The sequence below is a fragment of the Ursus americanus genome, chromosome 7, assembly GCF_024610735.1.
Source record: "Ursus americanus isolate L20-20 chromosome 7, mUrsAme1.1.p, whole genome shotgun sequence".
Taxonomy (NCBI): domain Eukaryota; kingdom Metazoa; phylum Chordata; class Mammalia; order Carnivora; family Ursidae; genus Ursus; species Ursus americanus.
Window position 1 is genome coordinate 28351448 of NC_142133.1, and position 22766 is coordinate 28374213.

Below are 22766 nucleotides of genomic sequence, written 5' to 3' on the forward strand. Positions count from 1 at the left end.
TCTTTTTATACATTGCTGGATTTCATTTGCTTATATTTTATAAAGATTTTTGCATCTATGTTCATGAGACATCCTGGTCTATGGTTTTCTTACGTGTCTTTATCTGGTTTTGGTATTAGGGTAACTTCTTCCTTAAATTTCTTTTTAAATATTATGTAGAATTCACCAGTGAACACCTATGGACCTGATGCTTTCTGTTTTACAAAGTCAGTAATTTGGGGAGGGGGGAGGCAGGAGAGAGAGAATCTTAAGCAGGCGTGGAGTCCAATACAGGGCTTGATCTCACAACCATGAGATCATGACCTGAGTCGAAATCAAGAGTTGGACGCTCAGCCAACTGAGCCACCCAGGCGCCCAGCAAAGTCAGTAATTCTTGATTCAATTTCTTTGATACAGGCTTCTTCAGATTGCCTATTTTTTTTTTTTTAAGATTTTATTTATTTATTTGACAGAGAGAGAGACAGCCAGCAAGAGAGGGAACACAAGCAGAGGCGTGGGAGAGGAAGAAGCAGGCTCCCAGCAGAGGAGCCTGATGCGGGGCTCAATCCCAGGACCTTGGGATCACGCCCTGAGCCGAAGACAGGCGCTTAACAACTGAGCCACCCAGGTGCCCCAAGATCGCCTATTTCTTTAAAAACATTTTTAAATGGCTATTTAATGAAAAAAGTAGTGATAGATATATTCTGAGTGGAAGAAAATAGGTTTCAAAATAGGACTTGTCATGAGAGCTCCCATATCTTCCCACCCACATGAATTACACATAGAAAAACTGAAAAGATGAAATAATTTGTTGTTTATACATATAAGAATTTTAAAAGCCATTTAAGGGACGCCTGGGTGACTCAGTTGGTTAAGCGTCTGCCTTTGGCTCAAGTCATGATCCCAGAGTCCTGTGACCAAGTCCCGCATCGGGCTCCTTGCTCAGTGGGGAGACTGCTTCTCCCTCTGCCGGCTGCTCCCCCTGCTTGTGTGCTCTCTCTCCCTCTCTCTCTCTCCCTGACAAATAAATAAATAAAATCTTAAAAAAAAAAAAAAGCCATTTAAAAGTCTAAAGCAGAAAAAAAAAATGCTATGAATTAGATATATGGGCCTCAAAAGGTAACAGATTAAAATACAACTACTGATGTCCCCCCCACATGCACGTTATCTCTAAAATAAATAAATAAAATCTTTTTAAAAAAATGGGGCACATGCGTGGCTCAGACAGTTAAGCATCCGACTCTTGATTTTGGCTCAGGTCATGATCTCAGAGTCATGGGATCAAGCCCTGTGTCAGGCTCTGTGCTCAGCACAGAGTCTGCTTGTCCCTCCTGCTCCTCCCCTTGCTTGCTTACCCAATCTCTAAAATAAATACAATCCTAAAAAAACTACTGATATATTTTACCTATTCCTGGATAGCCCTACAAAAGCTATGATCCATGAGTCAATTCTCCGACCTACATAAGATACAGAAAGACAATTCAACAACTAATTATAAAAAATAAACCTCATTCTTTCAGTACCTTCAAGGTATTATAAGGAGACCCACGGACTTTCCTAGTAATTCAGAACTGTAACTATAACTTAGCCAAGTATAAAACTGAACAACATTATCAATCACAACTACTCAGGGCTCTGGAAACATACATCTAAGTGGACTCCCAGAAGGAGTGGGCAGAGCAAAAAAAACAAAAACAAAACAAAAAACACCCTACACAAATTATGGCCAAAATGTTCCACTTTGATAAGAAAAAAAAAGTTCATCTACACATACAGAAATCACAACAAATTCAAACTAAGATAGATATACACAAGGAGATACACAGCTAGACTCATCATTAAACTGTTAAAAGCCAAAGGTGAAGAGCAAAATCTTAAAATCAGAAAGAGAAAATGAAATGTGTGTACAAGGGAACTACAGTAAGTTTAACAGCTGATTTCTTGTCAGAAACAAAGGAACAGAGATATAGAACAATATTTCCATATTTTACTAAAATTCCATTATTATTAATTTGAAGTAAAGACTAAGCAACTAAGATGCATTCTATAACCTACAATGTAGTCACTAAGAAAATAATTTTTCAAGTATTAAAAAAAAATCAATGGAATTAAAATGGCATATTAGGATAAAAGCAGTAAAGGAGAAACAGAAAAACAAAAAAGGCAGCATATAGAAAACCAATAACAAAATAGCAGACATAAACCCAAATACAGAATGACATTAAGAGTATATGGATTAAATACGCCAATCAAAAGGCAGAGAGGAGGGCGCCTGGCTGGTTCAGACAGTAGAGCGCACAACTCTTGATCTCAGGGTTCTGAGCTCAAGCCCCACACTGGGCATGCAGCCTACTTTAAAAAAAAAAAAAAAAAGGCAGAAATTATAGGATTGGGGGGGGTTGGTTTTTAAATCCAACTATATGCTGCTTCCAAAAGACAGACTTAAAAATTAATTAATTAATTAATTAAAGACAAGCTTTAGGTCCAAAAACACAAACAGGCTGAAAGTAAGAGAATGGGGAAAAAAATAAGAATGGAACGATATACCATGAAAACAATAAAGTTGCAGTGGCTATATTAACATCACACAAAATAAACTTTAAGCCAAAAAATGTTTCCAAGAGACAAAATGGGACATATTATACTGATAAAAGGATGAAATTATCATGAACATATAACAACTATAAACATATACGGACCTAAAAAAAAGTCCCAAAATACATGAAACAAAAAGCAAAAGAACTGAAGGGAGAAAAAGACAATACAGCCAATTCTTGCTACTCTCTGTGGCAGTTATACTATATAGAGCCACTGCACTAAATTAGCTAATACTGAACCCTTGAATCCTTTTTCAAATTATTCTCACCTGCTGCTTTAATGGGTAAGAAGAACATATCATTAGCATCAACTGAGCATGACTCAGTACAAGAATGTGACTTGCCATCTGCCTTTGACTGGAAGACTTCAAGTTTGATTAAATGCAAATCTTACACGGTCTACGTACACAATTTGGTCTACTACCCATATGCAAAACTTATTTAAAGACATGCATTTCACAGAACTAAAATTTATCTTGAAGCTCCCATTTCAGTAAGGGTAAGGCAAGGGAGGTTTCCCCCTTCTGTAAAAATGCCATCAGAGACCATGACATACAACATTTTATTAAGTTTCAAGTGTACAACAATGATCAATATCTGTATATATTATGAAATGATCACCACACTAACTCTAGTTAACATCCATTGCCATGCAGTTACAAAAAAATTTCTTCCTTGTGATAAGAACCTTTAAGATCTAATCTCTTAGCAACTCCCAAATACGCAGTCCAGTATTACTAACTATAGTTGACATGCTATACGTTACAACCCCAACTTATTTTTTAACTGGAAGTTTATACCTTTTGAGCCCTTTTACCCATTTCACTCCCTCCCCACCCCTGCTTGTAGTAACAGTCACTACAAGCTTGGATTTATTGTTTTTCAAGCCCACATATGAGTTCCTACAGTATCTGTCTTTCTCTGTGTGACTTATCTCACTTACTGTCATGTCCTCAAGGTCCATCCATGTTGTCATGAATGCAAGATTTCATTCTTTCTTTATGGTTGAACAGTATCCCATTATATACACGCACACATACACACATAAATACACACAACTGAAGTGAAATAAAGACAATATGGTCAATTTTGTTGCTCATGACAGTTCTATAAAGTTGCTGCACCAAATTAGCTAATACTAAACACTTTCATCTTAAGTCCTATAAACAACTTTTTCTCTTACAAAATGAGGTTCAGTAGTGTTCAGGTGACATGCCTGAGACTGTCCCACTAACCTAGAGTTGGGATTCACTTTCTACTCAGATGGCCTCAGAACTGGAGCTTCTTGCACTACAGTTCATTGACTGCTACTATTTCCATCCTCTGGCCGCCTCTGTACAGCGCTAAGACAAGAAGGCAGAGCATCACCTTGTTTGACTTCAACTGGGAATGTGTATGTTGAGAGACTCCAATTTTTTACTGTTCTGTGCATGTACACAAAGCAGTTCAAGTATTGATTTAGGGGTGAGAAATAAATTGCAGCAAACAGGCAAATTCACAAACACAGAATCCACCAAATGAGGATTAAATGGAATTGGAGACTTCAATAACCCACTCTCAACAGAACTAGGCAGAAAATCAAGAATACAGAAGACAAACAATACGACAAACTCATTAGACCTAACAGACATCTATATACAACACTCCATACAATAGCAAAAAAAAAAAAAAAAATTTAAACAGCTGCTTTTTTTTTTTTTTTTTTTTGGAAGCGCAAGAGTCCACTGAGGCATGTTATTTGCACATATGTATTACATCCCTAGAAAAAGAACGCCAGTGTTTTCCCTCCTGGGTGTTTTCATCTTGCTTTTACATGGTCCACGATGCCAGCTGAAGTTGTCAGTACAATGAAACCAAATTGGTGGGACAGGAGCAGGTTATTCTGCCATTTTTCTAGATCTCTGACATGTATATCAAATCTGGAGCTGATCACTCTACACTTGTTTAACCTGCTTGTAAGGTTCAAAACAACTTTCCCAGCTCTGTGCTTATCAATGATTTCAAATTTACCAATGTAAACACGCTTCATCATCACAGTTAGAAACCAGAAGATGACTTTGGAGCATGGCCTAATTAGAACCTGCCTCTCTTTTTGGCATTGTTAATATTCCTGAGAGCAACTGCCAGAACATTCATGTGCATCATTACGGTAGCACAGAAAGATGGGAGAAAAGCGAAATAGTCTTCTTAAGCACCCATGAGCATTCTGGAGTACAGATCTGTAGTACAGATCTTATGCTAGTACATAAAAAAGACAATTTAATTAAAAACTGGGCCAAAAAATGCATAAACAATTCAACAAAGGCAAAACACAAAATTGAATGGCATGTAACCATATAAAAAGATGCTCAACATCATTAATTAGGGAAATGCAAATTAAAGCCATAATGAAATACTACTTTATGCCCACTAGCATAGCTATAATCAAAAACACAGATAATAACAAGTCCTGCTGAGAAAGGGAAGAAATTGGATCCCTCAATACATTACTAGTAGGAATGTAAAATGATGCAGCTATGTTGGAAAACATTTTGATGATTTTTTTTTAACAAGTGAGACATAAAATGAGCATACAAACCAGCAATTATACTCCTATTTACCAAGAGAAATGAAACGTATTTCCATGAAAAGGTACACAAATATTTAAAGGACCATTATACAGGGGACGCCCGGGTCCTTGTCAGTTGAGTGTCCAACTCTTGATTTCAGCTCAGGTCATGATGTCAGGGTCAAAAGATCGAGCCTCACCTCAGTCTCTATGCTCAGTGAGGAGTCTGCCCGAGACACTCTCCCTCTCCCTCTGCTCTCCCTCTCCTCCCACCCCCCCCCGCCCCCGCTCACATGCGGGCACAAGCTCTCTCTGAACTAAATAAATCCTTAAAATAATAAAATAAAGGAGCATTATTCATACCAACCAAAGAGTGGAAATAATCAAAATAGCCAACAACTGGTAAATGGAAAAACAGAATGCTGTACCTACATAATGTCATACTATTCTGCAATAAGAAGGAATGAAGAACTATTTCACCCCACAACATAAATGAGCCTCAAAAAGAATAGTATCATGAAAGAATAACTGAAAGAAACTAAATGAAAAAGATGACTCTCATAATTCCATCCATATGAAATGTCCGAAATGGGTAAATCTATAGAAAGAAAGTATATTAGTGGGACTAAGACTAGGAACTGACTACAAATTGACAAAGGGGATCTTTCGGGAGTGATGGCAATGTTCTAAAACTGGATTGCGATGATTTTCACATAACCCTGTCAATTTCCTAAAATTCACTATAAAAACATGAATTTTATGATAGTTACAGTACCTATACCTTAATAAAATTGCTAAAAAGGAGAGACACAATTCATAGGCTGTAACAATATTTATCACATTTTTTCTATTTGTTCCAATATTCTCACATTGTAAGAACTCTTCTCAATTTGAACTACCTCTACCCACTATTCCTCAAAATTTTGACTCTCCTCCCTCTTTTCTTTATCATGTCTTTAGAATACATATTCCTTATACTTTTTTTATTTTTTTTATTTTTTTATTTTTTTTAAAGATTTTATTATTTGACAGGGACAGCCAGCGAGAGAGGGAACACAGGCAGGGGGAGTGGGAGAGGAAGAAGCAGGCTCCCAGCAGAAGAGCCTGATGTGGGGCTCGATCCCAGAACGCCGGGATCACGCCCTGAGCCGAAGGCAGACGCTTAAAGGCTGCGCCACCCAGGCGCCCCCCTTATACTTTTTTTAAAGATTTTATTTATTTTTGAGAGAAAGAGAGAGAGCGAGAGCACGTTGGGGGGGGGGGGGGCAGATGGAGAAGCAGACTCCCCGCTGAGCAGGGAGCCTGATGCAGGACCTGATCCCAGGACCCTGAGATCATGACCTGAGCAGAAGGCAGACGCTTAACCGACTGAGCCACCCAGGCAGCCTATACCTGTTTTCTTTTTTTTTTTTTAATGGAATTCCTTCTTACTTTCTATGCACTGTGTCAGCAAAATAAAGACCTAGCTAGCCTGGACATGTGAAGTTACTGTACTGATATTCCAGGATTTTTTTTTTTTTTTTGGCAGAGGTGGGGGGTGATTACTGCACTGCCAAATTTAACATTCTCTTAGGCAGTCTTAGGGAGGAGGCAGCACTAAAGGATTAAAAGGGAAATCCAGAGCTGTAGTTTTACATACTGGATATAGTCTATGTAATATAGTACAGTGGGAAATAGCACTCCTAGTATGACCCAGAATTTATAAAGCTATGACCAATTCCAGGCAACATCTTTTAAGAGGATAATCAACAAAGAACGTTGGCAGAGATGAAAGAACGGTCTGGTAATACATCTAAACACCCTAACATATTTTGGAAGAATAAGAACTCGTTAGCCTGGAGAAGAAAAAGAGTAAAGAGACACCATCTTTGGCTTTCAAATTCATGAAGAGTTGGGTTCAACTGAGATTAACTCCATAAGGCAGAACTAAAATCAATGCACAAAAGTTAAGAGTAAAGCAAAATATGACTCATTCATATAATTATGAATTTTCTAACACCTTGAAACTATACAACTCTGTTCAAGCAAAAGATATTACTAACCAAATGAGATTTAAAAATGGATTTCTATACTGGACAAGCACCTAAATGGAATACTGGAATAAATAAATACTGAAAAGCCCTAAGCTATAACAACTACTTCTTTCTAAACATGAACATCATTAACTTGGTTTTCCCCCATAAAATGTGTTGAATGAGGTCTTCACATTATCGGCATCAAGTGTGCTTTCTGAAAACTATCAATACCATATTCTTTACTACTAAATTTTCCCGTATGAATAGTACCCTTCTGCATTTTGTGACACTAATACTACGTGTTGGTATACCTTTTAAAAAACAAATGTTTCAACACACTGTTCTGAAAGCTTATTCAAGACTATACAAATGAAGCCACAAGGCAAAGAAGGCCTAGCAAACACTTCAAACCTAATAGTCACAATTATTATTTACCATATAAGCAGCTGCACAATAAAATGAGATACTTATGTATAAATTAATGTTCTTACTTACGTTTCTGTGTCTGATACCAAGGATTCATTATTGCATACATCATTGAAGGTGTGAAGTTGATTCTATAATTAGAGAAAAGAAATTAAAGGGTTTTTTTTTTTTAACAAATTTTTTCTGGTATGTTACCAACTGTCAAGAAACATGGTTTGATATATATATAAAATCAATAACCAGATGAAAATTATAAAACGTAAGACAGACAATGAGATTCACACACACACTTACCAATTAGTCTGGTTATTTCCTTTATCATGTTAAAATAAATAATTTCATCCTACCAGTAATACTCACGCTTTATTCCACTAAGTACATGAGGAAAAAAACAAGAAAACAAAGCTAAATAAGGGGAAAATAAAAAAATCTAATGCAAGCAAGTGGTACTCACTACAGACATAAAATTTAAGGAAAGACTTCCTCAATAAATTCATTTAAGATGTACTTTAGAAAAATGTCAAGTATTTTCAATATTTACAAAGTCCAATACCTGGGTAAAATCTAGTTACTTCAAGAATAAAACACACTACAAAAACAGGGAAGAACTACAAAGGAGTAAACTTCCAGAAGACCTTGGTATACTAGAAAAAGCATATCCATTCTAAAGGATTCAGCTAACTACTTGGTTCTAGCAAATTGCCACTATGCAAGAATACAGACTCATGGATACCAGGTCTTCCTCCCCATCTCATCCCCAAGACAGTAATATATATTTCTATTTAAAATATTATTTGCAGGGCTTCTGGGTGGCTCAGTCGGTTAAACACGTCTGCCTTAGACTCAGGTCATGATCCCAGGGTCCTGGGATCGAGACCCACATCAGGGCCCCTGCTCAATGGAGAACCTGCTTCCCCCTCTGCCCCTTCCCCGATTCGTGCTCTTTCTCTTTCTCTCTCTCAAAATAAATGAATTTTTAAAAATCTTTAAAATAAATAAATAAGGAAAATACTGAAATTATTTATTAGGACCATACAAAGTAACACATGTAAAATACTTACCACAATGCCTCACATAAGTGTTCCAGGTATGATGATGATGATGACAGTGTAGAAGGCAAATAAAAAATGACCCAAATAAATATAGCTTACCGTTATCTGACTTAGTCCAGCCAATCTCATAGTCAAAGTCGGTGACATGAAGTACTTAAATGCAAGATCTAGGCTTTCTTTATCAAAGCATAATGTTGTATCCAGTGGTTCTTTCACTGTACTCCACATTAAGTCAGCCATGTTTCGAGCCGCACTCTGTCTTAACTCCTGATCAGAGAGCTTGCATAAATACCTTAAACGATTCAGAAATAAAACATAAAAACTTGCAAAATATTCCTAAAGATCCTTCAATAATTCAATAATATTTGTTTGCTCCACACCTCCAAAATGTTTAGTAAAGTAGAACCTGACATCCTAGGATTGAAATTCACAATTTAAATTATTTCTAGTGATGCTTCAAAGATTGTGACCTGACGTACTGTGCCCTTTGCTGAGCCCAACTTGAATCAGAAACTGCCAAGAGCCAAGTCATTTAACATTGGATTCTGCACCTCCAGTGAAGCTTTTTATTCTCATACCTGTCATGAATACAGCTCCTGCTGCTTTCATATGTAACAGTACAGCTACTCCCCACACAGCCAAAACTCTTTAAAATGTGCATATCTTAAAAATTAGTCTTATTTGGCTTCCAAACATCACAAACCACTGGCTTTCCTCAGGTCCTGTCTATTCTATTTGGTTAGTTCTTCCTCCTCTATCCAACCTTTCAACATTAGTAATCCTTGAGGTTTGTAATGGATTGGAAAATGGCCCCAAACTACTCCTATCACTTTACACAGAGGTCTCTGCAATACAACTTTGCCACTCTTCCTATCAAGAGGTGTCATCTATTTCTCTATTCCTTTGAATCTGAGCTTTGCCATGAAAGTTGCTTTGACCAATGGAACAATAAAAGATGTGACATAAACAGCTTAAAAAGCCTTTGAGGTTGCCCTTTCTTGATGGGAACTCTTCCATCACCAAGAAAAGGAACCCAGGTTAGGCTGCTGGATAAAGGAGACACGGCTGATGCCTCAACTAACATCTAGCCAACTGCAAGATGAATAGGAACTCGCCTCCGCTTCCAGTAACAATCAGCCTGTCAACCAGAGGATATATGAGTAAGGTGCTACCCTTAGAGCATGCAGTTCCAGCCAAGTCAGCACAGAACAAAGGAACTAGTCAGACCAAGAACTGTGAGAAATAATAAATGGCTATAAATTTTAAGTCACTAAGATTTAGCAGTTGTTTTCTTACACAGCAAAAGCGAACTGATACAAAGGCTTCTATCCTCAACACACTTGTATTCACTTTCTAGATTCTCTCCCCAGATAACCTCTCATTCACTTCCATGAGGTGTTTAATAATTGCTGTCCTTATGCTGATAACTCAATTAATGATACTGCTCTTAATTATATCTTATATTCCCAATTCACCAGTGCCACTTAAATGTCCCACAGGCATCTCAAAATTAAGTCTGGAAGCTTCTCCCAGTCTTTCACATCTCAGTTAATGCTACAACACAAAAGGGAAACTGAGGTGGAGGACTTAAGTGATGCTTACCCCCTTTAAAACCCAGAATCACCAGTCTTGTCCGTTTTATTTTCACTTACATCAATTCAATTTTCAAAATCACCATAAACAATCCTCGTACCAGTAACCATCATACCATCATTCCTTTCCAGGACTACTACATTAACCTCTCAGTTGTCTCCCAGCTTCTACTCCAACAATCCTACAATTTATGATCCATTTAAAAGCCAAAGTGATCTTCTAAAAATCATCATGACTCACCACTGAAAACCATTCAATAGATTCCCTTTGCTAAAATTAAATCCAAACTCTTCATACTGGCTTTAGGGTCCTGAATAACCTGTCCTTGCTTATCCAACCTCGTATCATAATTAGTCCCCCTTACACATTATATTCCACAACAGTCTGCTTCTACTTTCTTTAATATCATATTCTTTACAACATCACAGCTTACATCCTATGTTCCTTCTACCTGGAATATGTTCTTCCAACTATCATCTGATTAGCTGATTCATGATCTTCAGATGCCACCTCTCAGAAAGATCTCCTATTCTCTCCTCTATCACATTACTTACTTGCATAGGATTCATCACTGATTCTTTTCATGATACATTCTCCAAAAACTCAAATATAACGGGAAAACAGGCACTCAAATATTTGCAAATGAGTGAGAAAAAGTATAAAGAACTCATAAAAATTACCAAAAACTACAATCTTAGAACTCAACAGTTCATACTCCAACTCTAATCAATACAATTCTTTCTCCATACTCTTAGGTTTCCTTCTTAAACTGAGACTTAAACTCCAATGTCACCTCCTCCTTCTCAATTAGGCCTTTTATAACCCCGTATTTAAAATTGTGACCTACCCTCTAAAATTGTCAATTCACCTTTGCTGCAACTTTTCTCTGTAATATTCATGACTTTCTGATAAACTGTATCATCTACTTATTTGATACAGAGACTGCACAAAAAGAGAAATCCTTTCTTCTCTGCTATATCCCCAATGCCTAGTACATAGTATTTAGCATATCTTTGTTGACTACATACAGAACACCACGTAACCACTGTTAACTCTTTATAAGTTCATGAAAAAGAGGAAAAACAAAAAAAGGTCTAGGAGAATCTGGCTGGCTCAGTTGGTGGAGCATGCAACTCTTGATCTAGGAAGGGGTTTTAAGTTTGAGCCCATTGCTGGGTGTAGGTACTACTTAAAAATTAAAAAACCGGGGTGCCTGGGTTGCTCAGTCATTAAGCAACTGCCTTCGGCTCAGGTCATGATGCCTGGGATCGAGCTCTCCTGGGATCGAGCCCCACATCAGGCTCCCTGCTCAGCAGGAAGCCTGCTTCTTCCTCTCCCACTCCCCCGCTTGTGTTCCCTCTCTCTCTCTAATAAATAAAATCTTTTTAAAAATAAATAAATAAAATCTTTAAAAAAGAAAAAAGGTCCACCACAAATTGCTTAAAAGTAAACATTAAATATGAGCCTGCATGAGCATAAAAAATATTATACATCAAACTGTTTATTAAAATTCTCTCTAGAAGATATGAGTACAAGAGACTTTCCAACAACATAATTCTACACTATGTTATGAACTATTTAAATGTATTACATTGTTAATCAAGGGGAAAAGATTTTATAAACTTACCTAATAACATAGGTCCTAAAAGGGATAATGTGCTGCATGACAGCAGGGATATGTAGCCATATTCTAATCTATAAAGAAACATAAATATAACATTAATGTGTAATGATTATGTGAAATACAAGTCACTGTAACTATAAACAAGAACATTTAATATTTTGTTGGTTTTAAAACTACATACATTTTACATATTTTTAAAAGGATAAACTAAAAAACATGATTACACACATATCAAGTAAGTAACCTATATACATTTTTGAAACATACATAAAATCAATCTAAAGAGTGTTACTGCCTTGCTGAAAAGGGACTACTACCTACCTATCCAGGTAATAGCATCTTACTACATGATACTCCATACCTCTTTGTATGATAGCACCACAAATAACATAGCAGTAAATTAGCTTTATAAGACATCTTAGTTTTTAATACAAAATCCCATCCTTTCTTCTAAAAAATACCAAATTACCTGTGATTTCTAGTCATTTCAATATCCATCTAAGGAAACATTTTATAGATTACAATATCAACAATTTACTGAATTAAACTTACTGTAAGTACCGCAATCTAAAATATAGTAAGTTATAATTTTTTCTCCATGATACTCCAAGCCATTTCAAAATATGCTTACTTTATAGTTTTATTCTCATAATTAATGGCTTAAGTATCAGATAAGAATAAAAATCCTAAGCAAATTATCAAACAACAAGCTATAATACTAAGCCTTACCAAAAGCAAGGGACACAACTTAAAAATAAATTTGGAAATAAAGAATGTATGGTTCCACTCTAATGAAATATACCTATGTAAGTTTTATAGCAAACACTATACTAATGGTTTAATGTTAAAACTTCTCCTTCTAAGACTAGGAATAAAACAAGAACACCTTTAATTCTAATTGATCAGAAAGTCCTAGACAGTATAAAATAAAAGTCGTTAACACTAAAAATGAAGCATTAAAACCAGTATTACTTAACAAAGTAGCAGAAAAAATTTTTTTAAATTCCATTTGTAATTGCAGCAAAAGTAAGAAATACCTAGGAATAAACTTAATCAAGGAGGTGAAAGACCTGTACTCTGAAAACTATGAAACACTGATGAAAGAAACTGAAGAGGACACAAAAAAGATTCCATTTTCATGGATTGGAAGAATGAATTAATACCACTGAAATGGCCATAAGCAATCTACAGATCCAATGCAATCCCTATCCAAATACTAACAACATTTTTCACAGAACTAGAACAAATAATTCTAAGATTTGTATGGAACCACAGAAGACCCCAAATAGCCATAAAAATAAGAAAAGGAAAGCTGGAGGCATCACAATTCCAGACTTCAAGTTATATTACAGAGCTCTAGTAATCAAAACAATATAGTACTGGCACAAAAACAGATATACAGATCAATGGAAGAGAACAGAGAATCCAGAATTGAACCCTGAATATATATATGGTCAAATAGTCCACAACAAAACCAGCAAGGACATATGAGGAAAAAAGAAGTCTCTTCAATAAATGGTGTTTTGACAACTGGACAGCTACATGCAGAAGAATGACACCGGGCCACTTTCTCTCACCATACACAAAAATAAATTCAAAATGGATTTAAGATCTAAATGTGAGATCTAAAGCCATAAAACTCCTCAAAAAAACATAGGCAGTAATCTCTTGAACATCATCCCACAACATTTTTCTAGATGTTTCTTCAGGAAAAAAAAAAAAAAAGCAAAAATAATCTATTCTGATTACACCAAAATAAGAAGCTTTTACACAGTGAAGGAAATAATCAACAAAACTAAAAGGCAACCTACTGAATGGAAGGAGAAATTTGCAAATGACATACCTGACAAAGGGTTAATATCCAAAATATGTAATTTATACAACACAAAAAATAATCTGATTAAGAATGGGCAGAGGGTCCAAACAGACATTTTTCCAAAGAAGACATACAGATGGCCAACAGACACATGAAAAGACACTCAACATCACTAAAAATCATCAGGGAAATGCAAATCAAAACCACAATGAGTTATCACCTTATACTTGTCAGAATGACAAGAATCAAAGAGATCAATTAAGGGTGCCTGGGTGGCTCAGTCAGTTAGGCATCTGCCTTTGGCTCAGTTCATGTTTAGGGTCCTGGGATCGAGCCCCATGACAGGTTCCTTGCTCAGTGGGGAGCCTGCTTCTCCCTTTCCCCCCTGCTTGCACTCTCTCTCTCTCTCAAATAAAATCTTAAATTAAAAAAAAAATTAAGTGTTGGTAGGGTGTGGAAAAAATGAAACCTCATGCATGATGGTGAGAACATAAACTGGTGCAGCCACTGTGGAAAGCAGTATGGAGGTTCCTCAAAAAATTAATTATATACACATATACACGCATATAATAATAAAATATTATTCAGCCATAAAAAAGAATGGTATCTTTCCATAAGCAACAACATGAATGGGCCTACACAGTATTATGCTAAGTGACATAAGACAGAGGAAGAAAAATACCTTATGATTTCACTTACACATGGAATCTAAATATCAAAACAAACCAACTAATAGAAAACAGAAACAGACCCATAAATACAGAGAACTGGTGGTTGCCAAAGGGGAGGGGTGTGGGGTAATGGACAAAATGGGATAAGAGGAGTAGGAAATACAAACTTTCACTTATGGAATAAGTCACAAAGATAAAAAGTACAGCATAGGAAATATGGTCAATCATATTATAATGGGATTGTATCAACGGTGACAGATGGTAGCTACACTTGTGAGCATAGCATAACATATGGACTTGTCAAAGGACTCTGTTATACACCTCAAAATAATGTAACATTGTATGTCAACTATATTGCAATTAAAAACATTATTACTCTGAGAAAACATGATTATGTGAGCAGAAAATCCAAAATACCTTTCATATAAATGTTTCTAGAATTAACTGGTTTGGCAGAACTGGTGCTTATGAGGTTAATATGAATAATACGTACGCATATACATGTACATACACAAACTATATTATATATGCACATATTTTATTTATTACTAGGAACAAATAATAAATTTTCAAAAATATTCTCCCAAAGGGGTGCCTGAGTGGTTCAGTCAGTTAAGCGTCTGCCTTCAGCTCAGGTTGAGATCCTGGGGTCCTGGGATTGAGCCCCACATCAGGCTCCCTGCTGAGCAGGGTGCAGAGCCTGCCTATCCCTCTCCCTCTGACCCTCCTCCCTGCTCTTTCATTCTCTCTCTCCCACAAATAAATGAATCAAATCTTTAAAAAAATGTTCTCAGGGTGCTTGGGTGGCTCAGTTGGTTAAGCGCCCGCCTTTGGTCCTGGAATCGAGTCCCACGTTGGGCTCCCTGCTCCCTGTTGGGGAGTCTGCCTCTTCCCTCTGCCTCTCCCCCTCCTCACTCTTTCTCAAATAAATAAAATCTTTAAAAAAAAAAAGTTCTCCTTAGAACAGTTCCAAAAAATGTTATGTCTATGAGAAATCTAATAAAGACATGTAACACCTTGGAGGAGGCTGAGAAGACAGCAGCTCTCCTAGTTGCACAGATACAACTAGATAACACGTCCGCGAAAACCCAGAAAACCGAAACACCTCCAGAACAAACTCACAAGTAACGATAGGGAAGAGACCACATCAAAGTAGGTAAGAAGGGAAAAGATGTGGTCTGGGAGCCAATGGCATTAGGGAGGGAGCCAGTGGCACAAAGAAAGGCAAAATAAAACTGGCTTTCAACATTTGCCTTTGAAAGAGAGAGCTCATAAAACCAGGAGAACTTGAAGTCTGGAATTTTATTTTTTTAGAGCGCGAGCAGAGGCGAGGGGCAGAGGGAGAGGAAGAGAGAGAATCCTAAGCAGGCTCCAGACCCAGTTAGACATGCCTGAAAGAGAACTTAAAATAATGATCATGAAGATACCAACTGGACTTGAGTTAACAGTGGAGGACATCACTGAAACCCTTAACACAAGAGATTAAAAAGAACCAATCAGAGATCAAGAACACAACACATGAAATTTCAAATACACTTGGTGGAAAAAATAGCAGGCTAGAGGAAGCGTAGGGATGAATTAATAACCCAGAAGACAGAGTAATGGAAAGAAACCAAGCTGAGTAAAGCAGAAGAAAGAATTGTGCAAGCTGAGAATGGACTTAGGGAACTCAGTGACTCCATCAAGCATAACAACATTTGAATTGTAGGGATCTCAGAAGAATATAGAGATGGGGCCAGAAAATTTATTTGAAGAAATAATAGCTGCAAACTTCCCTAATCTGGGAAAGGAAATAGATATCCAGATACAGGAGGCACAGAGATCACCCCAAATTCCATGCAAGGAGCTCGACACCAAGACACACAGTAATTAAAACGGCAAAAACTAGCAATAAAGAAAAAAAATTTAAAGCAGGAAGAGGAGACAGTTACAAACAAGGGAAACCTGTAAGGCTATGAGCGTATTTTTCAGCAGAAACTCTGCAGACCAGAAGGAGGGGTCAGGACATATTCAAAGTGTTCAAAGGGAAAAATCTGCAGCCAATAATACTCTATCTAGGCAAGGGCATCATTCAGAATACAATAGATAAAGAGTTTCTCAAACAAAAACTGAAGGAGTTCATGACCATTAAACCAGACCTACAAGAAATATTAAAGGGGACTCTTGGAATAAAAAGTAAAGACCATAAGTGAGTATGAAAAATAAAAGCAGGGGAGCATAGGTGGCTCAGTCAGTTGGGTGTCTGCCTTTGGCTCAGGTCATGATCCCAGGGGTCCTAGGACTGAGCCCCACATCAGGCTCCTATACAGTGGACAGTCTGCTTCTCACTCTGCCCCTCCCCCCACTCATGCTCTTTCTGTCAAATAAAATCTTAAAAAAAAAAAAAAAGGATGTAAAATATGACACCATATACCTAAAACGTTGAGGGAAGGGTAAAGAAGGGATTTAACTTAAGCAGAAACTAATAATATAACATATTTTAATTATAATGGAATCTAAAATTTAAAAAAGTAAAACCATTAAAATAAACTTAAGGGGCACCTGGGTGGCTCCTTTGATTGGCTGTTCGACTCTTGGTTTCAACTGAGGTCATGATCTCATGGGTCGTGGGATGAAGCCCCACACCTGGCTCCTCACTCAGTGGACAGTCTGCTTGAGGATTCTTTCCCTCTGCCCCTCCCCCCACTTGTGCTCAACTGCTCTATTTCACTAAATAAAACCTTAAAAAATAAACTTAAATGACCATCAACTTGATACAGACTGCTATATGCATAAGATGTTATATACAAACCTAATGGCAACCGCAAGTCAGAAACCAATAATAAATACGCAAACAATAAAGTGAAAGGAATGCAACTATATTACTAGAGCCAACAAACCATGAAAGAGCACAAGCGAAGAAAGAATCAGAAAAAAAACTATAGAAACAATCACAAGTAATAAAATGGAAATAAATACATATCAATAAGTACTTTGAACGTAAATGGATTAAACACCCCAATCAAAGACACAGAGTGATGGAATGGATAATAAAGCAAGACCCATCTAGAATGCTGCCTACAACAGACTCAGTACACACTGAAAGACATGTGTAGACTGAAAGTGAGAGGATGGAGGGGCGCCTGGGTGGCTGAGCATCTGTCTCTTGATTTTGGCTCAGAACAATCTCGGGGTGATGGGATTGAGCCCCACATCCAGCTCAGCACGGAGTCCGCTTGCCCCTCTCCCTTTGCTCCTTCCCCATTCGCATCATTAAATAAATTAAATAAATAAATAATAAAAAAGTGAGGGAATGGAGAGACATTTGTCATGCAAATGGTTATCTAAAGAAAGCCGAGATAGCAATATTTGTATCAGAAAACAGTAAGACTTTAAAACAAAGATTGTAACAAGAGACAAAGATACACGAGAATAATGAGACAATCCAACAAGAAGATATAATTTTAAATATTTATGCACCCAATATGGGAGCACCCAAATACATAAAAGAGTTATTAAAACTAAAAGGAAACAGTCAACAGAAACATAATAGTAGTAGGGAACTTTAACACTCCACTTACATCAATGGACAGATCATGCAAACAGAAAATCAACAAGCAAACAGTGGCTTTGAATGACACACTGGACATGGATTTAACAGACGTATTCAGAACATTCCACCGTAAAACAGAATGCACATTCTTTTCAAGTGCACATGGAACATTTTCCAATTTACTTACTAGGCCAAAAACCAAATCTCAACAAATTCAAAACAATCGAAGTCATATTACACATCTTTTCTAACCACAATGCTATAAAGCTAGAAATCAACCACAAGAAAAACTCTGGAAAGAACATAAATACATGGAGGTTAAATAACATGCTACTAAATAATGAATGGGGGTGCCTGGGTAGCTCCATCGGTTAATTGTCTGCCTTTGGCTCATGTCATGATCCTGAGATCAAGCCCCACACTGGGTTCCCTGCTCAGTGGGGAGCCTGCTTCTCCCTTTCCCACTGCTGCTCCCCTTGCTTGCGCATGTGCTCTGTGTCAATAAATAAATAAAATCTTTAAAATAAATAATCAATGGGGAAAAAAATCACAAAAGAAATAAAAAATTACACAGAAACAAATGAAAATGAAAACACAAAAGTCCAAAATCTTGAGGATACGGCAAAAGAGAAGTATATAGGGGCACCTGGCTGGCTCAGTCAGTGAAGCATGCAACTGTTTATTTCAGGACTGTGGTTTCAAACCCCATTTTGAGTGAAGCAATTACTTAAAAACAGAAGCTTAAGGGCCACCTGGGTGGCTCAGTTAAGCATCTGCCTTCAGCTCAGGTTGTGATCCCAGGGTCCTGGGATTGAGCCCCACATTGCGCTCCCTCCTCTGCACGGAGCCTGCTTCTCTCTCCTGCTTCCCCTGCTTGTGTTCTTTCTGTCAAATAAATAATCTTCAAAAAAATATATTTAAAAAGAGGAAAGCATTGAGCCTACCTCAAGAAGTATGAACAATCTCAAATAAACAACCTAACTTTACACCTAAAGGAGCTAGAAAAAGAAGAAACAAAACCCAAACCCAGGAAAAGAAAGGAAATAATAAAGATCAGAGCAGACATAAATGATACATGAACTAAAAAGAAACAAAAGAACAGAGGAAACCAGGAGGTGGTTCATTGAGAAGGTGAACAAAAGTGATAAACCTCTAGCACTAATCCTTAAAGAAGAGAGAGAGAGGGAGAGAGAAAGGACCTAAAGAAACAAAATCGCTACACCAAAGAAATACAATTTTAGAACATTATGAAAACCTATATGCCAGCAAATCAGACAGCTTAGAACAAATGGATAAATTCCAAGAAACATATAACCTACCAAAACTAAAGCAGGAATAAATAGAAAATCTGAATAGACCAATTACCAATAATGAAGTTGAATCTGTAATCAAAAACTCCCAAAAATACAAGTCCATGACCAGATGGCTTTACAGATATTTCTACCAACCATTTAAAGAAGAATTAATACCTATTCTTCTCAAACTATTCCACAAACAGAAGAGGAAGGAACTTCTAAATTCATTCTAGGACACCAGTATCACCTTGAAATAAAAAACTGATAAAGACACCATAATAAAAGAAAACTAGAGGCCAATAGCTCTTACGAATATGGATGCAAAAATCCCCAACAATATTATTAGCAAACCAAATCCAACAAAACATTAAAAAAAAAAAATCATACACCACCAATCAAGTGGCATTTATTCCCAGGATGCAAGATGGCTCAATATTCGCCAATCAGTATGACACATCACATAAACAAGAGAAAGGATAAAAACCATATGATCATTTCAATAAGTGCAGAAATAGCATGTGACAAAGTACAACATCCATTCATTGTAAAAACTCTCAAAACAAAGTAGGTCTAGACGGAACACATCTCAACATAATAAAGGCCTTATATGAAAAACCCACAGCCAACATCAGACTTAGTGGTGAAAAACTTGAGAGCTTTTCCCCTAAGGTCAGGAATAAGACAAGAAGTCCACTCTTAACCACTTTTAATCAAGATGCTAGTAGAAGTCCTAGCCACAGCAATCAGACAAGAAAAAGGAAAAAAAGGTATCAAAATCAGTAAGGAGGAAATAAAATTTTCACTATTTGCAGATGACATGATACTATATACATAGTACCTTAAAGACTCCACCAGAACACTAGAACTGATAAATGAATCCAAGAAAATTAAAATACACAAAATCAATGTACAGAAATCCACCCACTGCATTTCTGTACGCTAATAATGAAGCAACAGAAAGAGAAATTAAGAAAAACAACCCCATTTACAATTGCACCAAAAATAATAAAATATCTAGGAATACACTTAAACAAGGAGGTGAAAGACCTACACTCTGAAACTTCTATAAAGCAATTCAAGACAATGCAAAGAAACAGAAAGATATTCCACACTCGGGTTTAAAGAATAAATATTGTTAAAATGTCCATACTACCCAAAGCAATCTACACATTTAATGCAATCCCTATGCAAATACCAACAGCATTTTTCACAGAACTAGAACAAACAACCCTAAAATCTGTATGGAACCACAGAAGACCTCAAATAGCCAAAGCAATCTTGAAAAAGAAAAACAAATCTGGAAGTGAAACAATTCCAGGTAATACAACTTCAAGCTGTATTACCAATCAGTAGTAATCAAAACAGTATGGTACTGGGGGGCACCTGGGTGGCTCAGTTGGTTGAGCATCTGCTTGGTTTCCACTTGGGTCATGATCTCTGATGGACCCACGTCAGGCTCCACGCTCAGCGCAGAGTCTGCTTGGGATTCTCTATCTCCTTCTCCCTCGGCCCCTCCCTCACTCATGTGCTCTAAAATAGATAAATAAATAAAACTTTAAAAAACAAAAAACAGTACAGACACAATAGTATGGACACAAAAACAGACACATAAATCAATGGAATAGAACACAAAGTCCAGAAACAAACCCACAATTATATTGCCAATTAATCTTTCACAAAGAAGGAATGAAGATACAATGGGGAAAAAGACAGTCTCTTCAACAAATGGTGTTGGGAAAACTGGACAGCTACATGCAAAACAATGAAACTGGACTACTTTCTTACATCATACACAAAAAATAAACTCAAAGTGGATTAAAGACCTAAATGTAAGACCTGAAATCATAAAAATCCTAGAAGAGAGCACAGGCAGTAATTTCTCTGACATGAGCCATAGCAACGTTTTTCTAGATATATCTCCTGAGGCAAAGGAAACCAAAGCAAAAATAACTACTGGAACTACATCAAAATAAAAAGTCTCTGCACAGCAAAGGAAACAATCAATAAAACTAAAAGGCAACCTACCAAGTGGGAGAAGATGCTTGCAAATGATATATCTGATAAAGGGTTAGTATCCAAAATATATAAAGAACTTATATAATTCAACACACATACACACAAAAAATAATCCAATTAAAAATGGGCAGAAGACATGAACAGACGTTTCTCCAAAGACGACATACAGATGGCCAACACACATGAAAAGATGCTCAACACCACTCTTCATCAGGGAAACAAAACTACAGTGAGATTTCACCTCACACCTATCAAAATGGCTAAAATCAAAAACACAAGAAACAATTGTTGGTGAGGATGCAACTGTAGGTGGGAATGCAAACTGGTACAGCTACTGGGGAAGACAGTATGGAGATTCCTCAACAAATTAAAGATAGAAGTAGATACCCTAGGATCCAATAATCACACTACTGGCTATTTACCCAAAGAAAAGGAAAACACTAATTCAGAAGGATATATGCACCCCTATGTTTATTGCAGCATTACTTACAATAGCCGAACTACGGAAGCAGCCCAAGTGCCCACTGACAAATGAATGGATCAAGATGTGGCACATACAGAATAGAATATTACTCAGCCATAAAAAAGAATGACATTTTGCCATTTTCAATGACATGGATAGAGCTAGAGAGTATAATGCTAAGCTAAATAAAACAGAGAAAGACAAATACCACATGATCTCACTCATATGTGGAATTCAAGAAACCAGTGAGCAAAAAGGAAAAAAAAAGACAAAAGCAGAGACTCTTAACTAGAGAGATCTGATGTTTATCAGAAGGGAGGGGGATGGGGGGATGAGGGAGCTAGAGGATGGGGACTGAAAAGTATATTTATCATGATGAAATAAAATGATAAAAAAAAAATTATCATCGGGGGTGCCTGGCTGGCTCAGTCTGTAGAGCATGCGACTCATGATCTCAGGGTTATGAATCCGAGCCCCACACTGGGCATGGAGCCTACTTCAAAGAAAAAATAAATAAAAATAAAAATTGTTAAGAAAAAAGGACATGTAACACATCTATACAGAAACACAGAAAATTATGACAGAAATTTAAGAACACGTAAATAAAAACACATTTACCGTATTTACAGATAAGGAGACTCAATACTGCAGAGATGATCATTCTCCCCAAACTGACCTATAGACTCATGGCAACCCAAAAAGTTTATATGTAGAAATTAGGCATTGATTCCAAATAGAAAGATCCAAGAGGAGACAAAACACTCTTTAAAAATGACAGGGTATGGTGATGTCCAGCATTGTGACTATAATTAACAATACTGTATTGCATATTTGAAAGTTGCTAAGAATAATCCTTAAAAGTTCTCATGGCAAGAAAAAAGAATTTTGTTAACTATGAATGGTGATGGATATTAACTAGACTTATTGTGACAAACATTTTGCAATATATACTAATACTGATTTGCTACATTCTACACCTCAAACTGATATAACACTGTATGTCAATTATACCTTTAAAAAAAAAGTAGAATTACAAGAAGGTAGAATTTGTTTTACCAGACAGCAAGTCTTGTTATAAAGCTCCAGAAATTAAGATAGTGTGCAAACAGCTGATTATTAAAAAAAGAGACCAATGTAAC

The 22766-nt window shown here is 36.8% G+C and overlaps 1 protein-coding gene and 1 pseudogene across 4 annotated transcripts in view; both read right to left on the reverse strand.

Moving 5' to 3' along the window:
• USP34 (ubiquitin specific peptidase 34) overlaps positions 1 to 22766 on the reverse strand; it is a 240466-nt gene that overhangs the window by 160198 nt on the left and 57502 nt on the right. For all 4 annotated transcript variants that reach the window (XM_045788051.2, XM_045788052.2, XM_045788049.2 and 1 more), the window contains exons 6-8: positions 11838 to 11905; positions 8717 to 8909; positions 7635 to 7696 (exon numbers count right to left, since the gene is read on the reverse strand). In XM_045788051.2, coding sequence (XP_045644007.2) covers positions 7635 to 7696; positions 8717 to 8909; positions 11838 to 11905 — 323 coding nt within the window. The remainder of the gene's footprint in view (positions 1 to 7634; positions 7697 to 8716; positions 8910 to 11837; positions 11906 to 22766) is intronic.
• LOC148109654 (small ribosomal subunit protein uS8 pseudogene) lies at positions 415 to 7626 on the reverse strand (annotated as a pseudogene).